The 16503-nt window shown below is 45.6% G+C and overlaps 1 protein-coding gene across 1 annotated transcript; it reads right to left on the bottom strand.

Moving 5' to 3' along the window:
- Window positions 1-1053: 1053 nt before the first annotated feature.
- Window positions 1054-8915, bottom strand: CHRNA1 (cholinergic receptor nicotinic alpha 1 subunit). The gene is made up of 8 exons (XM_033064892.1): window positions 8392-8915; window positions 8211-8255; window positions 7668-7777; window positions 7236-7431; window positions 6380-6617; window positions 5088-5311; window positions 3565-3804; window positions 1054-1628 (listed from the first exon to the last, which is right to left on the bottom strand). The coding sequence occupies exons 1-8, from the start codon at window positions 8764-8766 to the stop codon at window positions 1497-1499; spliced, it is 1560 nt and encodes a 519-aa protein (XP_032920783.1). The 5' UTR covers window positions 8767-8915; the 3' UTR covers window positions 1054-1496.
- Window positions 8916-16503: the final 7588 nt, after the last annotated feature.

Here is a 16503-nt window from a genome sequence, read left to right as displayed (position 1 = left end):
CTGGGAGCTGGAGCTCCCACTGGAGATAAACCCAGCTGCAGTGAACATTCCCTGTCAGCAGAGGTGTCACCGAGCAATACATCTTTTCCTTTGCTTACAGGGTTAATGATCATCCAGGGAGGCAAAGATTACCATGCTTTAAACCATAAGAGGGGAGCAGAGTGCTACAAGTGATCGATTACTCCCGACAAACTGTTTGCTTAAGACTGCAGCTCACCACAATCTCGTCCAGCAAACACTACGCAATGCTGGGAGTGTTGCTCAAGTGCCTCATTTTCCCTATAGTGCTTCAAATTGCTGTCCTCTGCAGGCATGACACACTTCTGTAGAGCATTAACAGAATATGAATTATTTTACTAAACTCACAGCAAATTGTTTACAGCTGTTAGCAAAGTAGTGCTCTTGGCTTGGACAACCAGCTGGAAAAGATGAGTAACTTGTCGCAGTTGCCCCACCTATATCCTTATTTATTTTTGAGAAGAAGAGGCAGCACTGGTGGTATTGCCACACCGCATTACTGAAACGCAGAGAGGCTTCTTGCCGAGGTCAAACCTGGAGTAAACAAAGCGCGGCGGTTCGGCAGAGCAGCAGTGCTTTGCTTTGGCCACCAGAGAGAGCTGCTGCCCAAGTTTTGGGCCGCGCTGGGGCCGCTCCCGGCGGCTGCCGCCGGGTCAGCACGGCGGCACAGCTGGGCTCCGTGCCTCCCTGCCTATGGCCCTGGGGCTGGAGCTCAGCTCTGTTTCTGCACGGCAGGGGACAGCTTTCCGCAAACGGAGAGAATTGTGTTCAAATAAACACCCCCGAGTTTGAAGGTGCACCCACACTAGCCATCACTCCAAATGCTGAGTGGAAACAAGCCTTCCAAAAGCAGACCAGGCTGAATATGGAGATTATCCTAGGAAGAGGTTGGATCCTTCCCACAGTAAAGAACAAGTCTCTCCTCTTTGCTGCAGCAAGAGCTTCTATGGGTAGAGTCAGTTAATCCAGATTTGTGCATGAAAATCAAGTACTGAAGCATGGAGTCTGAGAAATTTCTGATGGTTATATCTGGTGTTATCAGAGGGGTGACCCTGCTAATACAAAAGCCACAGAGCAGATATTAAAACCAGCTTGAATGCTAAAGTTGGTACAGATTTGCAGCTCAGCTAAAGCTTATTACACTGCTATTGGCTTCACTGGAATAGTATCTGTTGCTTACAAAGTCAGACAGTCTAATTAATACATTACCATATTTAATAAAGGGTAAAATTGATGAAAACCTCTGAATGGCTATCAACCATTCAAGTTTACCAATAATGCAAGTGTTTCTTTTCAGCAATTAAATGCTACTGAGCAGCAGCTCAGAAGTGCTAAGTATGGAGCCTTACATTTTAATTATCCCTGCTCCTTCCCAGCAGTCACTGATTCCTGTCAGTGAACCTTTCAGAGGCTGGCCAGATTTTGATGGTTATGATGCTTTCAGATGTTCAGGGTAGCAAATAGTTTCCAGCTGACGTTCATCCTTGCTGATTTAATTCAATAAGGCGACCAGCAAATACAGCTAATGTTCCTATAAAACAAACTAGCATAAATATGCCAAGGAGGAGATGATCAAGCACCATTGCAACAAACTTCCATTCTTCTGCAGCCTGGGAAAGAAACAAAGGAGATGGTAAAATCTCTGCAGAGCCCTGTTTGTTACAGCATTCTTGTAATTTACTGTCTTGAGCAAGGGGAAGGAGCTTCAATAAGTGCAATTATTGCTATGCAAAAATGCTCATTTTCTTCTCAAAAGCAGGTCAGTGGTTAAGAAAGCTGAAGCAACCTAGAAGTACAAGTTTCAATGCTGAACTAATCAGGAAGCCTGGCAATTTGCTGAAGAATTTAATTTTAAAAAATGTTGGAAAACTTTATTGTTTGGCCAATTGTTGCTTTTGAAAGAGAGTTTAAAATCTTGAAAGCAAAACACTTAGTTTGACCCAACAAACTTTTGTTTTCCTATTGCTTTTTTGTTCTGTTGGGATATCTAGGCAATTCCTATTAATTTAACCCTAATCCCTGCTTTATATATACTCTAATGTCTTGTAAAACCTTCTTGGTAGTTCCATTAGTTTTTTTTTTGCAGTTGTGGGACACCATGAACCACTTGCTCTGTACCTTTTCCCTGGATGCTTTTGGTGGGAACCCAGCACAGTAAGAGTGTGCAGAGGGCAGGGCACCAAGTCCAGCAGGGCTCATGATTTCCACCCAGTAACTCCACCTTTAAGGAGTGACATGGGCTGGCCTAAAGCACTTTCTGCTTGTGCCTTGGTTCTCCCACAAGCAGAAGGGGCTGTTGTGATTTATCTAGAGTACACTGATAATGAATACTGCTTTGAGGTGATTCAGAAGTGAATGCACTGAAGTGACAGCCTTCAGAAGCCACAACCTTCAGTTTATTCAGGGAACTTGACTTTTGAAACCACCTGGAAGTGATATATCAATAGTGCCCAGATGACACAAACAGCTGGGCTCCACTTCCGAACGGGGCATTTGCTGGTAACCTGAAGACCCTCCCTGTAAGCCAAGGAGGAAGTGAAGCCCAGAGATGTTGAAGCCACGCCAGCCCTGCTGAAGACAACAATTTGTCTGCAGAGAGGCAAAGGAGTCACGGGGAACATGAAACTACAGCCAGAGCCATTTCACATGCTCCAGGAATTTGGTCACAGGAACAAACACTGTGGTGTAAATCCTGTCTGTGGGAAGGAAGCACCTCCTTTTCAAGAGTGTGGCTCAAATTATTTTCTCAGAGAACCCCCCTGTCTTCAGACTAGCCTGCAAATCATCAAGAGAGGTCTATGACCAGTTAGGAAGGTAAAATACCAGGACTGGATTACCCCTGCAAAAGCTGTGTGAGCTGTGAAAGCTGAAATAAAAGAGGGGTTAATTGAACTGAATGTGCTAGAAGAAGGCAGAGCTAGGTTTTCCTAGGGAACACTGCCATGTGTGACTCTATATGCTTTTATCCTTCCTTTGGCTTGCAATGTGGAAAAAGTCAGTAATCAGAGTAGTTCATGACATACTTCATTTGGAGGGACTACTTGTAGTATTCAGGAATAAAACATAACTTTATCAAAATTGGAAATATAATTTGTAAGTTACATTTAACACTTCTCAGAAGACACTACTAATCTTTTGGAGTTTGGCTTGCTTCCCAGGTTTTCAAAAGCAATAGGATCTTATTTACCACAGGGGCAAGATGCCTGAGTGGGAGACAGAAGAAATGTGGTTTGGAACTTGCTTACAGTTCTTGAAACTGGTTTCCTACTCACAGACACTCCATCTCTACAGCTTCACATATCACATGAGAAAACCTTAGCACTGACACTTTTCCCTTTTCTATTATTTTGGGAAGCCACTATTAAATTAACATCTGTGACAATTATTTGTTGCTCCTTGTTGACTCCATTAAGGGAAGAAGACTGTCCACTTCTAGAGCCAAGCCAGGGCTTGGAGTGTTTTTGTAAGGCAGGGATATTTTGCCAAAAAAGTAAGATGTAGCAACTTGAAAGCTAGAAATGAATCATGCACAAAAAAATGCCTTACATTACTGGCTTCTTGGTCCGATTTCATCGTTTCTGCAATGTATTTGATTCCCTCTATAGCATTTTTCACATCTGGGTTTTTGGTAAGCGGGGAGTAGAAGTTGACAGGCATAGAACCTGACTTCCCAGAAATGTCAGAGATATCAATATCTTCTGCAAAAATATTTTTGTCTTGTTTGTCTCTTGATGGTCGTTTCATTGTAGAGAAAAACATGACATTTGGGATCGTGTCAATAAAGATCTGAAAACAAAGGGAGAAGATGACAGTCACTGCTCTGTGGGGCTGTGTTACAGCTGCAGCTGTACGCTGAACAAAGACAAGCCTCTCCCTCCCAGATCGCTTCCCGTGCTGGGTCTGCTACTGATCCCCTCTCCAGCTATGTCACAGCCCACGCCTTAGCTACACTGGGGCTTTTGTCAGCCTCGTGTCCCGGGCACAGGGACTCACCCGCAGCCTGCAGCACGTTTTGTGAAAACCATTTCCCCAACACGTTTTGTGAAAACCATTTCCTCTGCCATGCACCCGACACCCACTCATGAAGTGGGAAGGGATCCTCAGCCAGAGCTCCAGCCTTCTCATCTAACTTGAAACACATTGCCTACAAGCTGACTTGAAGAATGATCTACAAAGAAACTCTTTTGGCTACTTAGGTTTGATTTTGCTATTATGAATGTTTCCTATACAGGCATATAAGGTTTACAGTAAATTTCTTTGGAGTGACAGAGGCTTGCTGCCAGAGCAATGTTAAGCACATCCAGCGTTTCCTGTTGAAATTTCCCTTCTGCAGGGATTGTTTGTGGTGCAGAGGGAATCCAATATAAGCTGTAACCTTAAAAGTATAATTAGAAATACACAGAAAAATCTCCTTTCATGTCATGGTTTAGTACAAACACAGGCAGGCTTCAAAACAGCAAGGATTACTGAATAAATCAGATGATCTTTGATACTGTCTCCCTGGCAAAGAACTTGTAATGACAGACAACCAAGATTTTCTCCATCTTATGATTACCATTTAGACTCCTGTACAAGGATCTCCCAAGGGCTGCAGAGAAAGTGTATACTGGAAAAGTACAGAGAAGATTTTTTAGCTTTTGCTAAATCATCTTTTGCAAAATGGGATGCTGAACTCAGGTATTCCCAGTAGCCTTTGTGCTCTGCACTCATGCAGGCTGGCGGCAGCAGTGCCTTGCAGTCAGAATTAGAGAATTAGACCAGGGTATGTAATTTGAGTCCAGATGGACATTTTCTTTTCCCTGTTCCCTACCTTTAGCTGCCTATGTTTTGTCTCATCTGTTCCCTGCAAGAATCTACCACAGTGGACAATACTGTTACTTAAAGGAGCACTTTAGCAATCTTGCTGACTTTATGCACAGCAAAGTAGTAAACACTGGCTCTAGTGCCTAGAGACCTTTACCATGATGCATTTACTTACCCAATCCTTTTTGACTTTTATGAGAAAACCTGCCAATAAAATATGAAGCATTAAGTGGAAACCAGCCAGCGTGGCAAGGCGCAGAGCTCACCTTCCTGACCCAGTGGGGCATGGTGTGTGTGCTGGGGGAGCGGTGGTGGGTGTTGATGACGATGACGGTGATGATGATCGAAGCGATGACAAACACCATGGTAAACAGCATGTACTTGCCGATCAGAGGCACTGCGCTGGAGGTGGAGGGAATCAGCTCCACGATGACCAGCAGGAACACAGTCAAAGACAGCAGGACAGAGATGCTGAGAGTCATCTTCTCACCTGTCATAAAAAGTCCCCCAAAATCATTGCTGCTCCTATCATTCAGTGCAGAGAGCATTTATTTGAGAAGCAGGATGTGGGTGAGAGATGTTACACAAACACCTGTGTGCATTTGCAGTGCTATCATCTCTGCCAGCATCCAAAGCTTCCAGTAGGCTGGGCAAACCCGAGAGCCTAACAGCATCAGCTCTGGCACTAAGGTAGGAATTACCAGGAATGACTGGGCTGAGGTGTGGGTGGTGGATATTTTTACTTGTTAGGAGCATCCTGTGGGCTCTGCATTTTGAACAATGCAGCATATGTATGCACCTGATTATTGCCCCACAGTCTTCTGAAAGTTTGCTTCCCTTACTCTTTGTCTCTGGGTTGACAGAGCGGACTAAAATCACATCTGACATCAGGTCAGTTGCTATGCGAGATCTCCTTGCCATGAAGGGTGTCCAAAACATTATTGACACTGTTTTTTAAATCCAGTTCAACTTTGTAGGAACTTTTCCACTCAAAAAATGCATAAAATATTTCATATGAAGGGGCTTACACTAAAATTAAGTGGTATGAAAAGCTGACAAAAGGCAAAAAGAATGAAGCAGAGAAAATGGTTGCAGAGAAGATGAGTGGCTCAGCAGAGACAAAGGAGGCCAGAACAGGTCAGGATTACTCTGTGTCACACAAGGTAATGTGTGTGAGCACGTAACGAGCTCTCTGCTCTGACACAGTGCAGAAGGGCCTCTGTCACCCCTGTGTGCTCATTTACTGCAGGACATATTAACACACTGACTACTATGGGAAAACATAAAAATTACCCAGTTAAATCTTTAGTTTGCAGAAGTTAACTGGATAGTCAGCAATTTCTGTGGGAAAGCACCGAAGTTTATTTATACCAACAGTTTCAGTTTTCAGCATTTATCATTTTTTGCAGAATATTTAAAGCCATTAATTTCAGTGGAAATGTCAGATTTTAGTATGCACTGGCCTTCAAGTTGGCTGATGATTTCAAATACTGGGAATTTCTCAGCAACTACTTAGAAGAGCAATTTCTATGGAAGTAGAATGAATAAATTCACATACCTGAATCTGTGGGTAGGTAAAAAACTAACCCTGTCAAAAAGGAGAAGAGCAGGCAGGGGATGATGACGTTCACAATGAAGTAGAGAGGCAGGCGTTGCATGAGGAAGTGGTAGGTGATGTCCAGGTAGGGGGTGTCAGGGCAGCAGGCATAGTACACCCAGTGCTTCCAGCCACGGTAATCCTTCATCACCCACTCCCCACTCTCCATGAAGTTACTCAGATCTGGACGATCACTCTCCTGGCAGCAAAACACCCAAACCGATTCTTAGTATCAGGTATTCTGAACCAAATCAAAATTTGGCAGGTTTGGCTCAGGAACAGGATTCCAAATAATTCATGCACTTCGTGGGGTTTTTTGGGTTTTTTTTGGTGAGCAAACAGCTCTCATATATGTTGTTTTTCCTTAGAATATCAGCCTCTACACAGCATTCAACTAAATATTTTGCAGAAACAGTCAGGGATGGTAGACTGAAAAAAATATTGCAGATAGGAGACATACCTGAGGGAACAGGGAAGGAGTCTTTGGCAATGGAAAGTCATGAGCAGAGAAAATGTACCCTCTCAAAAAAAAAACCCAAACCCAAGAAGACATCAGAAGCAGAACAGGCAGCACCATAAAAAGTGGTGAAAAGCTGCCAGAGGACAGACAGGAGATTGTTAGGGCACAGGGATAATATGTAAGCAGAATTTAGGAGCCAAACCAGGAAATCTTATGCTAGATGTACAAATGAGAATTTTTACAGCTAGGTTTGTTTTTCCAGTCAAAACTAGGTTATATTCCATTCTAAAGCTGAGATTTCTCTAAAAACATGTGCAGGTCTTTGCTGCTTTTCCCAGTTGCAAACTCCTTCCTTACCGGGTTAATAACAACCATTGTACCATCATATGTCCAAGTTCCCAACTTCATACTGCAGTTCTGCTGGTCAAATGGGAAGTGTGTGACTATAATTTCACAGTAACTCTTAAAAATAGCTGGTGGTGTCCAGGTGATCCGACCTGTGTGCTCCAGAAGGACTTTGGTGTATTTTACAATGGCAAAATCACCGTCTGCACTGCAGAAGGAACAAGGACATTAAAGGCAATATGAGCAGCATGATCACCACAGTCACAAAAGGATTTCTCTGGCTGCAGGTCAAATGACTCCCCAGTGCCTGCTCCTGGAGAAGCTTCCTCTGAGGAATTGTGCCCGCTGGAGCAGATGTCATGGGAAAACTGTCCCACCAAAGTGGTGCCACAAGGCAGAGCTCCTCCTCCCTCCCTCCCTCCCTCGGCAGCTGGCACCCCTTACTTGTTGTAAAGAACAAGGTCTGGCCGCCAGATATCATCTGAGGGGATGCGGATTTTTTTTACGCCACCGTAGTCATCTGGATTCCATCTGAGGTTGACGTCGGTCCATTGCTAAAGAGGGAAGATTTCAGCCCCTGAGAGCCTCTCCCAGCACTGGGGTTAGTTTGAGTACTTCCCAGAAGCAGCTCCTCCCTTGCTTTGGGACATGCAGGTAAGCATAAGCATATGGGAGTGGGACCCCCAGCTCATTTTTCACATTAACTTGAATTTTGGTTTAAGAAGCTTATAAAAAAAAACCCAGAACTCCAAAAGAAAATAATACAAAGATAAATATATCAGAAACCAACCATTTGAAATACAACTCTAAATGCTTAAGACTCTTAGCATCTAGAGCACTTTTTTCTTAAGATCTCAGTAAGAAGAAATGGTCTGCTATTTGACCCAACTGCTCACATTGCCCCTGAAAGTATGACCATAGTTAATTCCTGACTGTGTCCAGTGCATTTATTTGAATTAGATTAAATGGTTAAGAATATTTAGTTACCTGTTTCAGGCGGACGTTGGTTGTCACAATCTGATTTACTTCATCCTTAAAAAAAAAAAGAAAGAAAGAAAAAAAAGAAGGCAGTATCAGCAAGCATCAGGATTAAAGGATAAAAGCTGTTTCCTTAGAAAAAGAGCAGCATTTGGCTGACTGTGCCATGAGGCAGCAGCAGGTACCGTACCACGCTGATGAGCTGGATGAGCTGCAGCCCCACGGTGACCACCACGGCGTCCCGGTGATCCTCCACGGGCCGCACCACCTTGTTGTAGTTACTGAACAGGTCGTCCACCAGCCGAGTCTCGTCCTCGTAGCACAGGGCCAGCCCAGCTGCACAACAGCAGAGGGGACGCCAGTCAGAAGGGGCAGGGAACAGCGACACACCGTCAGCCTGGGGCTGGCATGGGGGAAATGCTGGCAGGAGAGCTGCTGGTGGGGGTATCACCAAGTGCTCCCTGTGAAATGGCCTCCAAACAGGAGGTGAACAAATCCAAATAGGCAGGATCCTGAACATCAGACTGAACATTAGGAGTCTTCCAGCCTGAAACTGTGCTAACATGCAGTACTCATGGGCAGTTGAACACAGAAAATATCCTGTCTCAGGGATTCCCAATTTCCACTTTCAATTCCACAAACCTTCCTGTGACAGTAACAGGAAAGGAGAGGCCAAGCACACCACTCATTGAGAAGGCATCACCACCCAGACTCCCTGCATCCACAATCTCAGTGGAGCAGGAGCTCCTCTCTACAGCAGGAGCTGCTCAGGTTGTGCAGGTGGTCCAAGAAGGAAACCACTCACTGAGTGGGATAGGTCCATGGACAGCTCTGCCCACAGGCTGCCCAGCATGACTTGGCCATGCTGTGCCAAGGAGCTTGGAAGAAAGATTTCACCAGTGAAAATGGCTCCAGTGGAGCCTTCAGAGTGCCTGTGCAGGGCACTGCACTGGCAAGGGGCAAGGGCACTGGAATACAGAGGGGCCCTGTGTCCAGAGAGCCTGTGGCAGAAGGAGCAGGCACACGATGTCCTCAGATCGTAGCTGCTTCCCTATTACAGGGGAAGAAAGCAAATGGAAGGGGTGCTTGGGGGTGTTTTTGTATATCCCCCCTCTTAAAGGTAGTGAGAGGGAGCAGAACAGTTCAGCCTCACTGCAGGCATTTTTGGCAAATTGCACCCTTGTCTCTCCCTTTCTGTTGAATCCTGGGCCACAGAAATCAACAATAATTTTGCTTCTGACTCCAACCTAGCTAGGATTTGTGCTGGTTTCCTATCGACTTTTCATCAGCTCCTTCTATATAGCTGAGATTGCGAAGGATTCTGCCTTGGCCTTGTCCTGCCATGAGATTATATTAAAATACTTGGATGCAATGAGAAAAGCTGTCTGTTGCAGACAGGTAATGTTTGCTCCCCCTACCAGGAGGCTGAGCCAGGGTAGGCAGGAGACATCTTTCAATTTTTAAGTTATGATTACAGCATCACATCTAATTGAAGCTCTATGCTTTATTAATCCAATTAAAATCCTTTCACATTTGCTCCCTTCTGGTGTGGCTTGGGAATTTAGTATTCTGCTTGAATGTTCTGAAAAGCTTTTAGGATCACAAAATATTTATTCTTTTAAGGGACAGTTTACAAAGAATTATCTCAGTACAACACAGGCAGCTGCCAATCAATTCTACTTCCTTGTCAGTCACCCCACAACTTAATGAAACTCATTATAATGATTTTTCACATTCCATGCCATGCTTGCTAGATCCTTTCACGTATTTTGAAACACATGTAGCACTGGGGCTAACGAGAGCATGAAAAAAAAAGATTGCAGAGAGAAAAAAAAAATTAAACACAAAGTTCTCAGTTCAAAATACCTGTTACCTGAAATTACAAATATCTGAGCTGCTATTAATGCGCTCCAAAGCTTTTTCCTTTAAGTAATTTGGTGTGTTCATAGAACCTGACCAGTAGGACAGGCTGCTCTTGGAACACATGCTTGCTCATGCTGTTCATGCAAAGCCCTGGTCTCACACGCTCTGGAAGTTGACAACCCCCCTTCAAGGCAATGGCTGGAACACCTTTACCTGTGGCGATGAGGAGGATGCAGTGGACCTTCATCATGCTCCTGCTGCACTTGTACAGATGGAGACACGCACAAAGCACCTCTGAGGTCTCTTCAGAGGGGGCTGTGCTACCTCACCAGGCTGCTGCCAAAATATACCCAGAGGGTATGGATTTACAGCACCTGTTCTGGGAATGACAGCTGAGGGCCACGGCACCACCGGGCTGGAAATGGGAGCACAGCGTGTTTCAGCCACCAAATACCTTCTGCAGTTTACAGAAGGTCATTTTTTCTCTAAGTATCAATGTGATCTGTGACTTACTAAACAAATATACACCCAAATAAACTAAGAATTATCTGTAGGTAACTGAACATCTTGGTGAGATCTCAAAAACGTTTTGTGAGCAGAGCAACTTGCCAGGTTTAAGGTTTTGTTTCTCTGAGACAAAACAGAGCACAGACACTTATTATTGGATTCACTTGCTGTCCCCATGCAAAAAAGTGGAGGACATTGAGGTAAGCTTAGAGCTGTCAGACTTAACCAAGACGCTGCTTTGCAGAGCATGTCTGCGAAGGTGCCACAGGAGTGTCTGCTTGCAGAGGTTTAAAAAATAGTCTGCTAAATAATTTCATACCATTGAATATACACACACACAGACACTTCCTCTAAGAAGTCTGTCACAGAAGTCCCATGGTCACAAGTGTCAGGGCTCCGGGGTGGTGTCCTGGGGATATGTTGCCTATTGCTAATGGTGTTGCATTTTTCTCAGGCAACATTTTCTCCGATGTGGAGATAGGACGTGGCACTGAGTGACCTGCCTGAACCATTCTTATACAGTGCTCCAAATTCCCTTCTCCAGAAAACATTCCCCACAAAAACCTTTCTTAGCTTTGCCTCTGGGTGACACCAGATGCATTTTCTATTTCTGCTGGATAACCTTTGTGCTGTCTGCCAGCTGGCTCAGTGTTTCATGCTGGATGCCTTTATTATTATTTTAATTATGTTTTTAATCACTCTCCCTCACCCACCTCCCTCCACTAGGCATTCAGCCTCTACATTTACATTTATCCTCCAGTGAAAACTCTCCATCTACATAACTCTGGCCTTGTTCCTGGCCTATTTGTGGCCGGCAGCTCCCATTGTTGCAGCGATCTTATTTCAAACCCGCGTCTGACTGCTTCCAGCCTTTATCCCAGCCAGGCAGCTGCCGTGGAGATACAATTGCATGGGGGCCTTGTGGGAATGCTGACCATGGCCTTCTGGATGCTCCCAGGGTCTCAGAGCATTCCTGCCCACCCCAGCAGGTTTGCTCCAAGACAAGGAGAGCGTTACCACACTCTGGCAGGTGGCAGCTCTCGGTCACACAAGTGTCTGTCCCTCCTGACAAGGGCTGGCTCTTGGGGTCAGCAGGGTGTGGGGTCCCAGAAAGTCTGCGGCCCCAGCCAGGGGTTATTCCTCTGCAGCTGAGCCCCCCAGCCTGGCAGCCAGCCTCCCCTCCCTGGCTGGAAGTCAGCGCTCTGTTGGAAGAGGAAGGAGCAGGTATTTGGAGAAGGCCTTTGGGGAGCAACAGCCTGGCTGCGAGAAATGTTCCCTGGCAGAGGCACAAAGCCTTTTACCTCGCACAAAACCCAAGGCAACCTGAGCTACCGCAGTTAAATATGGACAGAGAAGTGAATGCTGCTTGTTGTTAAACCAGGGAATGTGACCCATCATGACTGAGGTGAAAAAGCAAGGGAAGGGCTGAGCTATGCTGAATGCCTGAATTTGATCCATTGCTGGGATGGGTTTGGAAATAATGCTAGTTTTTCTTTTTTTCCTTCAGAGTATTCAGAGAATTTTTTGACAAATATTTTGTTCCCACACAAAAACTCCTTTTTACATCTTGACTCCAACCTTTCTGGCTTTTTCTAAGCCCCCTCCCCATCCCTCAGACAAACCCACTGCCCACCGTGCTAATGGCAGACCAGCCTCACTCAGATCTTTGGGAAAGCAGCAAACTCCCTGCTCGCTGCATTCAGGGCATTGCTCCTTCCACCCCTGTACGAGGGACGAGCGCTGCAAGGGCTCCTGCCCGAGGAAGTGGGCTGTGAACAAATGCTCCTGCAGGTAAGTCTCTTTGGCAGAGAGGTACTGTACAGACACGGGGAAGGTGAGCAGAATACCTAATGCTTTTGACACAGTGAGGAATACAAGATTTTAAGTGAAATTTTGGTTGCAGAATTGCATGCAGAGGGGCAATGCCCAGTGGAAGAGAGCAGGTGCCAGAGGCTCCAGCAGACCCAGGGACGACAGAGCCTGTGGGAGGGTGGAAGTGGTGAGAAGCAGAAGAAAACTAATGAAAAAGAACAGAGAAAGGTTAGATAGTATATCAGGGAAATTAGAGGAATGAAAGCTTAAAAATACTAGCACTGTCCAGCAGTTTTAACTTCAGTTTTCAAATGCAGTATATACCTTTTAAAATGGATTTTTGTGTCAGGAAAATGGCATTGCTGGCCACAGTAGATTATGGCAGCGCTGAGTAGGGCAGATGGCTAGAGGAGTATCTGTGAGTTTGCCATGAGTTTGTTCCCAGATCGCCTGGTCAGTCACGGCACACATTCCCTGCTGGAAGCCCGGCCGCTCGGCTCCACGGCCACCAGGTGGCAACAGCTGGATGAGGGAATAAGCCAGTAAGCTGTTCCTGGCAGGTGGAAACAGGGGCAGCAAAGGTTTTCCAGAGGAAATTAATTCAAAGAACTAATCAAAGTCTCGAGATGCTGAAGGACCGTACAGTGCCTATAAGAACACGCTGAGCATTAATGTACATGTCAAAGAATATTGATAGACAAGATTAAATTCCTCAAGTCAGGAAATCCAAAGCTTCAGTTTTCTGCACTCATAAATACTTCCACCAACTTGCAAGTATGTTTTATCCCCACAGATGCTTTTATCAAATTTGATTTCAGCACATATTTTCCTTTTTTTTTCTATTCCATCACCCAAAGGAATTGAAAACACCAAAAACTTGCTCAAAAGTGGTGATCTTAACCTCTGCAATTACAGAGCTTTCACACCATGGCAGAGACAGGGTGCACAGTTACCTAACCTGAAGGATGCTTCTGGAAAGAAGAACTTGAGTTTGGAAAGAAAGAGAAGAACAAGGAAAAGGTCCCCAGTCAAACAGAGCAACCATAATCACAAAACACATAATTAGATCATAGCACAAGTGTTAATGTATTGCAGGTGAGAAGAGACACTGCCCACCTTTAAACTGGCACTGGCCCTCATGGTCACACTTCTCAGACAGAAAGGACACTGTCAACAGAGTCTTATTGACCCACCCTGGGCAAGGCAGTGCCCAAAGCAGCAAGAGTGAAGACAGGAATAACTGCAAACAGAATCAGGAGAGGTGACCGGCACAAGCTGAGCAATCACAAAATGTCCAAGGAATTGGTAAGCAGGCTGCAGTGCCACACTGCCTTTTTGTTATGGACACACCAGGAAACCAGTCCTGGAGCTGAATAAAGGTACTGAATAGAGCAGTGGCAAATTTAACTCCAGCTGACATCCCTGACATGGCTGCTTCCCAGGCTCCCATCCAATGGCTTATCTCTGGGGCCAAGGCGAGTCATGCTGGAGAGCCAAACAAGAAACAAAAGAAGACAAGTCCATCAGCTGTGAGGTTTGCTCTGCCCTGCTCCTGTGGGCTGCTCTGTCAGCACAGCAGCTTGTGTGAACCATGCCAGAGTGGTGGGGACAGCAAGGAGCAGCTTTGCTGGTCCATCCCCTCAGGAAGATGCAGCTTTCCTGCACAGCAGGACTCCCGAGCTGCACTGCTTCTGTGGTCAGGAAAATCTCATTAATTCTCAGATGCAGTGAGCTGACACTGTATTTATTAAAGGCTCTGCCCTTCCTCAGCAGCACAAGCTAAAAAATGCACTCATCTAGCACAGACCACTGCTGCTACCTGTTCTGAACTTTGTCTGTAATCACCAGCCATGAGTTTTCTCTCTGCAGCTGCAAAAAAACCTCCACAAAACAAAAAATTCTGGCAGCTGATAGTAAAGCTGGACAGCAAACCAGTTCTTCTGCCAGTTCTTCTGCATCCTGACAGTGGAGACATCCAAAGCTAAGTTTAAATGGGTGTTCGGCATCTGAGTGCTCTCCTAGGAGTGTCTGCCTCTGGAGGTGACATTATTATACTTTAAGTGCATATTCAGATGCTATGTGTAAGTATGTAATTGAATTACTCCAGGGCAGAAAGTGGAGCTCAGCATTACCTGACTCCTGAAAATACATGTCTCATATCCCTACCTCATTCCATACAGTGGCTTTCATGAGTGGGACCACAGGAGCCTCTAGCCTGAAGTGTTTCTGTGGATGCTCACATTTACCTGTTTAAATACATCTGTCTGTTTCTAAAGGCAGATGATTCTCCTCTGCAGACCAGACCGTTCAGGTTTAGCTTCACATAAAAGCTGCTTGTTCAGCTCCCATGAGGTCTGACATATTTTGGCCACGATTCCATGGTTCAGAGTTTTCCTGAAGGCATTTTGAGGGGTTCTCCACTAAACAGCCAGTGGAAAGAAGAGCTGGCAATGTAGGAAGTGTGTTTTAATCCTTAAAGCTGCTGCACAGATTAACTGACACAGGCCCTTCTCTGGCTGCTGCCCACAAGGATATAATTGACAACAACCCTTTTGCAACCCTTCACTCCCAAATACAAAATAAATCCTGAAACATGGAGCACCTCACAGCACATTCCCCACATAACCCCAGCTACAAGATGAGAGCACAAACATCCATCTGGATGTCACCTGCTTCCCATGGGGCTCCTGTGTCGTGGTGAAAGGCAGACGTGCTAAACCATCCCACATCACTCCTGCAGGGAGTGCAGCTAGGATCAACTTTTGTGATCCTAATATACTTCTGTAACCCTGTGAGAGCATCAGCGTGCCTGCCTTTGGGGTGCAGGTTGTCTCATTGCTGGTATGATCTGGATAAACACATAGAAACAAGTTTGTTCTATTTTTAATTCTGCCAGTAGGCTGAGTGGCAAAGCCCTCTCCCTTCCCACATGGTGCTCCCTCCAAAGCCCTCACTGACCCTAGGGAAAGGCACAGATCCCTGCAAAGCATCCCTCTCACCCGGGGCTGCAGTGTTTGCCTTTTAAAAGTCAACATCTACCTCACTGTGCTACCTGAGCCTTCAGAGTGTTTTAAAGCAGGAAATGCCACCCTCTAGCCATGCTCCCAGGGACAGACTCCTACCCCTGCACGTGACACTCTTGGAATTGTTGGTACATGCTTTACCCAGGACTGACCTCATGCCAAATACTTTTACTGCTTATGTTGGGATCTTTGCCAACACACACAGAATTTTCTTGGTAATTAGTGGAAAACACTGACTTCTCTGGCTCTTGGTGTATAGCTCTCACCTATCACACAAAATTTATTTTGCCTCCTTGGCAGCCTGCAAGATCTTGGCTGTGCTAGACAACAAGGAACTTACAAGCTTGTGTTTACAACTGATAAAACAGGAAAACAAAAATATACCCTAAACTCCAGAAACCCCTTCAGAGTGATAACTGGGTCCCTGCAGGAGGGTGGGGGCTGGCAGTGAGGGTGAGGCACAAATGGGTGGGACACTGCACTCTAGGCAGGAGTCAGGGGTGGCTCCCACTCCTCTGACAGCCCCACAGACTTTCACTCAGCATTTCGCATGAGGACAAATTCCAGATTTCCCTGCTCACCAATATTTGGGATTTGACAGGAGCTCAAAACACCATCCTCAAGGCAGTTGGGGGAATATCTTGGTAAACACACTCCACAGCCAGGGGAGCAATGTGAGTGTAACCCAAGCTGTGCAGGAGCCAGAGGAGCAGCCCTGTAAGAGAAACTGGCACTGAAACAGAGATCCAGATTCACAAAGTCTAGTTTATGGATTAGCCTGATGGTGAAGTTCATCCTCCTAGCAGACAAAGGCTACACTACACTGACTTGTCACACAGCCCTGGAGTTTGCACACAGCCTGTGTTCACACATAAAAGGTTTCAGCACTGAAGCACAGCACAGCAAGTGCCTTTGTGTGTGAGCAGCTTAGCAGTGTCCAGATGACACATGTCATTCCATGCAACATCCAGCCCACCCACACTGCCTTCACTAAAAACAATATTCCATGTGGCAAATTTCCTCAGTCACTCTTCCTGGCTACTTTAGGTAACCAGTTCTGAAAACTTTTTATCTTCCTTCTCTTCTGCAAGTGTCCC

The sequence above is a fragment of the Catharus ustulatus genome, chromosome 7 (genome assembly GCF_009819885.2).
Source record: "Catharus ustulatus isolate bCatUst1 chromosome 7, bCatUst1.pri.v2, whole genome shotgun sequence".
In the NCBI taxonomy this organism is placed as follows: domain Eukaryota; kingdom Metazoa; phylum Chordata; class Aves; order Passeriformes; family Turdidae; genus Catharus; species Catharus ustulatus.
The sequence above is the reverse complement of the archived record's forward strand: the minus strand, read 5'-3'. Positions and strand labels throughout refer to the sequence as shown.

Coding starts and splice junctions, on each gene's coding strand:
- CHRNA1 (XM_033064892.1), bottom strand. CDS start 8,766: ATGTTAGCACAGTTTCAGGCTGGAAGACTCCTAATGTTCAGTCTGATG. Junction 6,618..7,235: donor CAATGGTTGTTATTAACCCG/GTAAGGAAGGAG, acceptor TTTTGCTGCCAG/GAGAGTGATCGTCCAGATCT. Junction 5,312..6,379: donor TTACCTACCCACAGATTCAG/GTATGTGAATTT, acceptor TTTTTATGACAG/GTGAGAAGATGACTCTCAGC.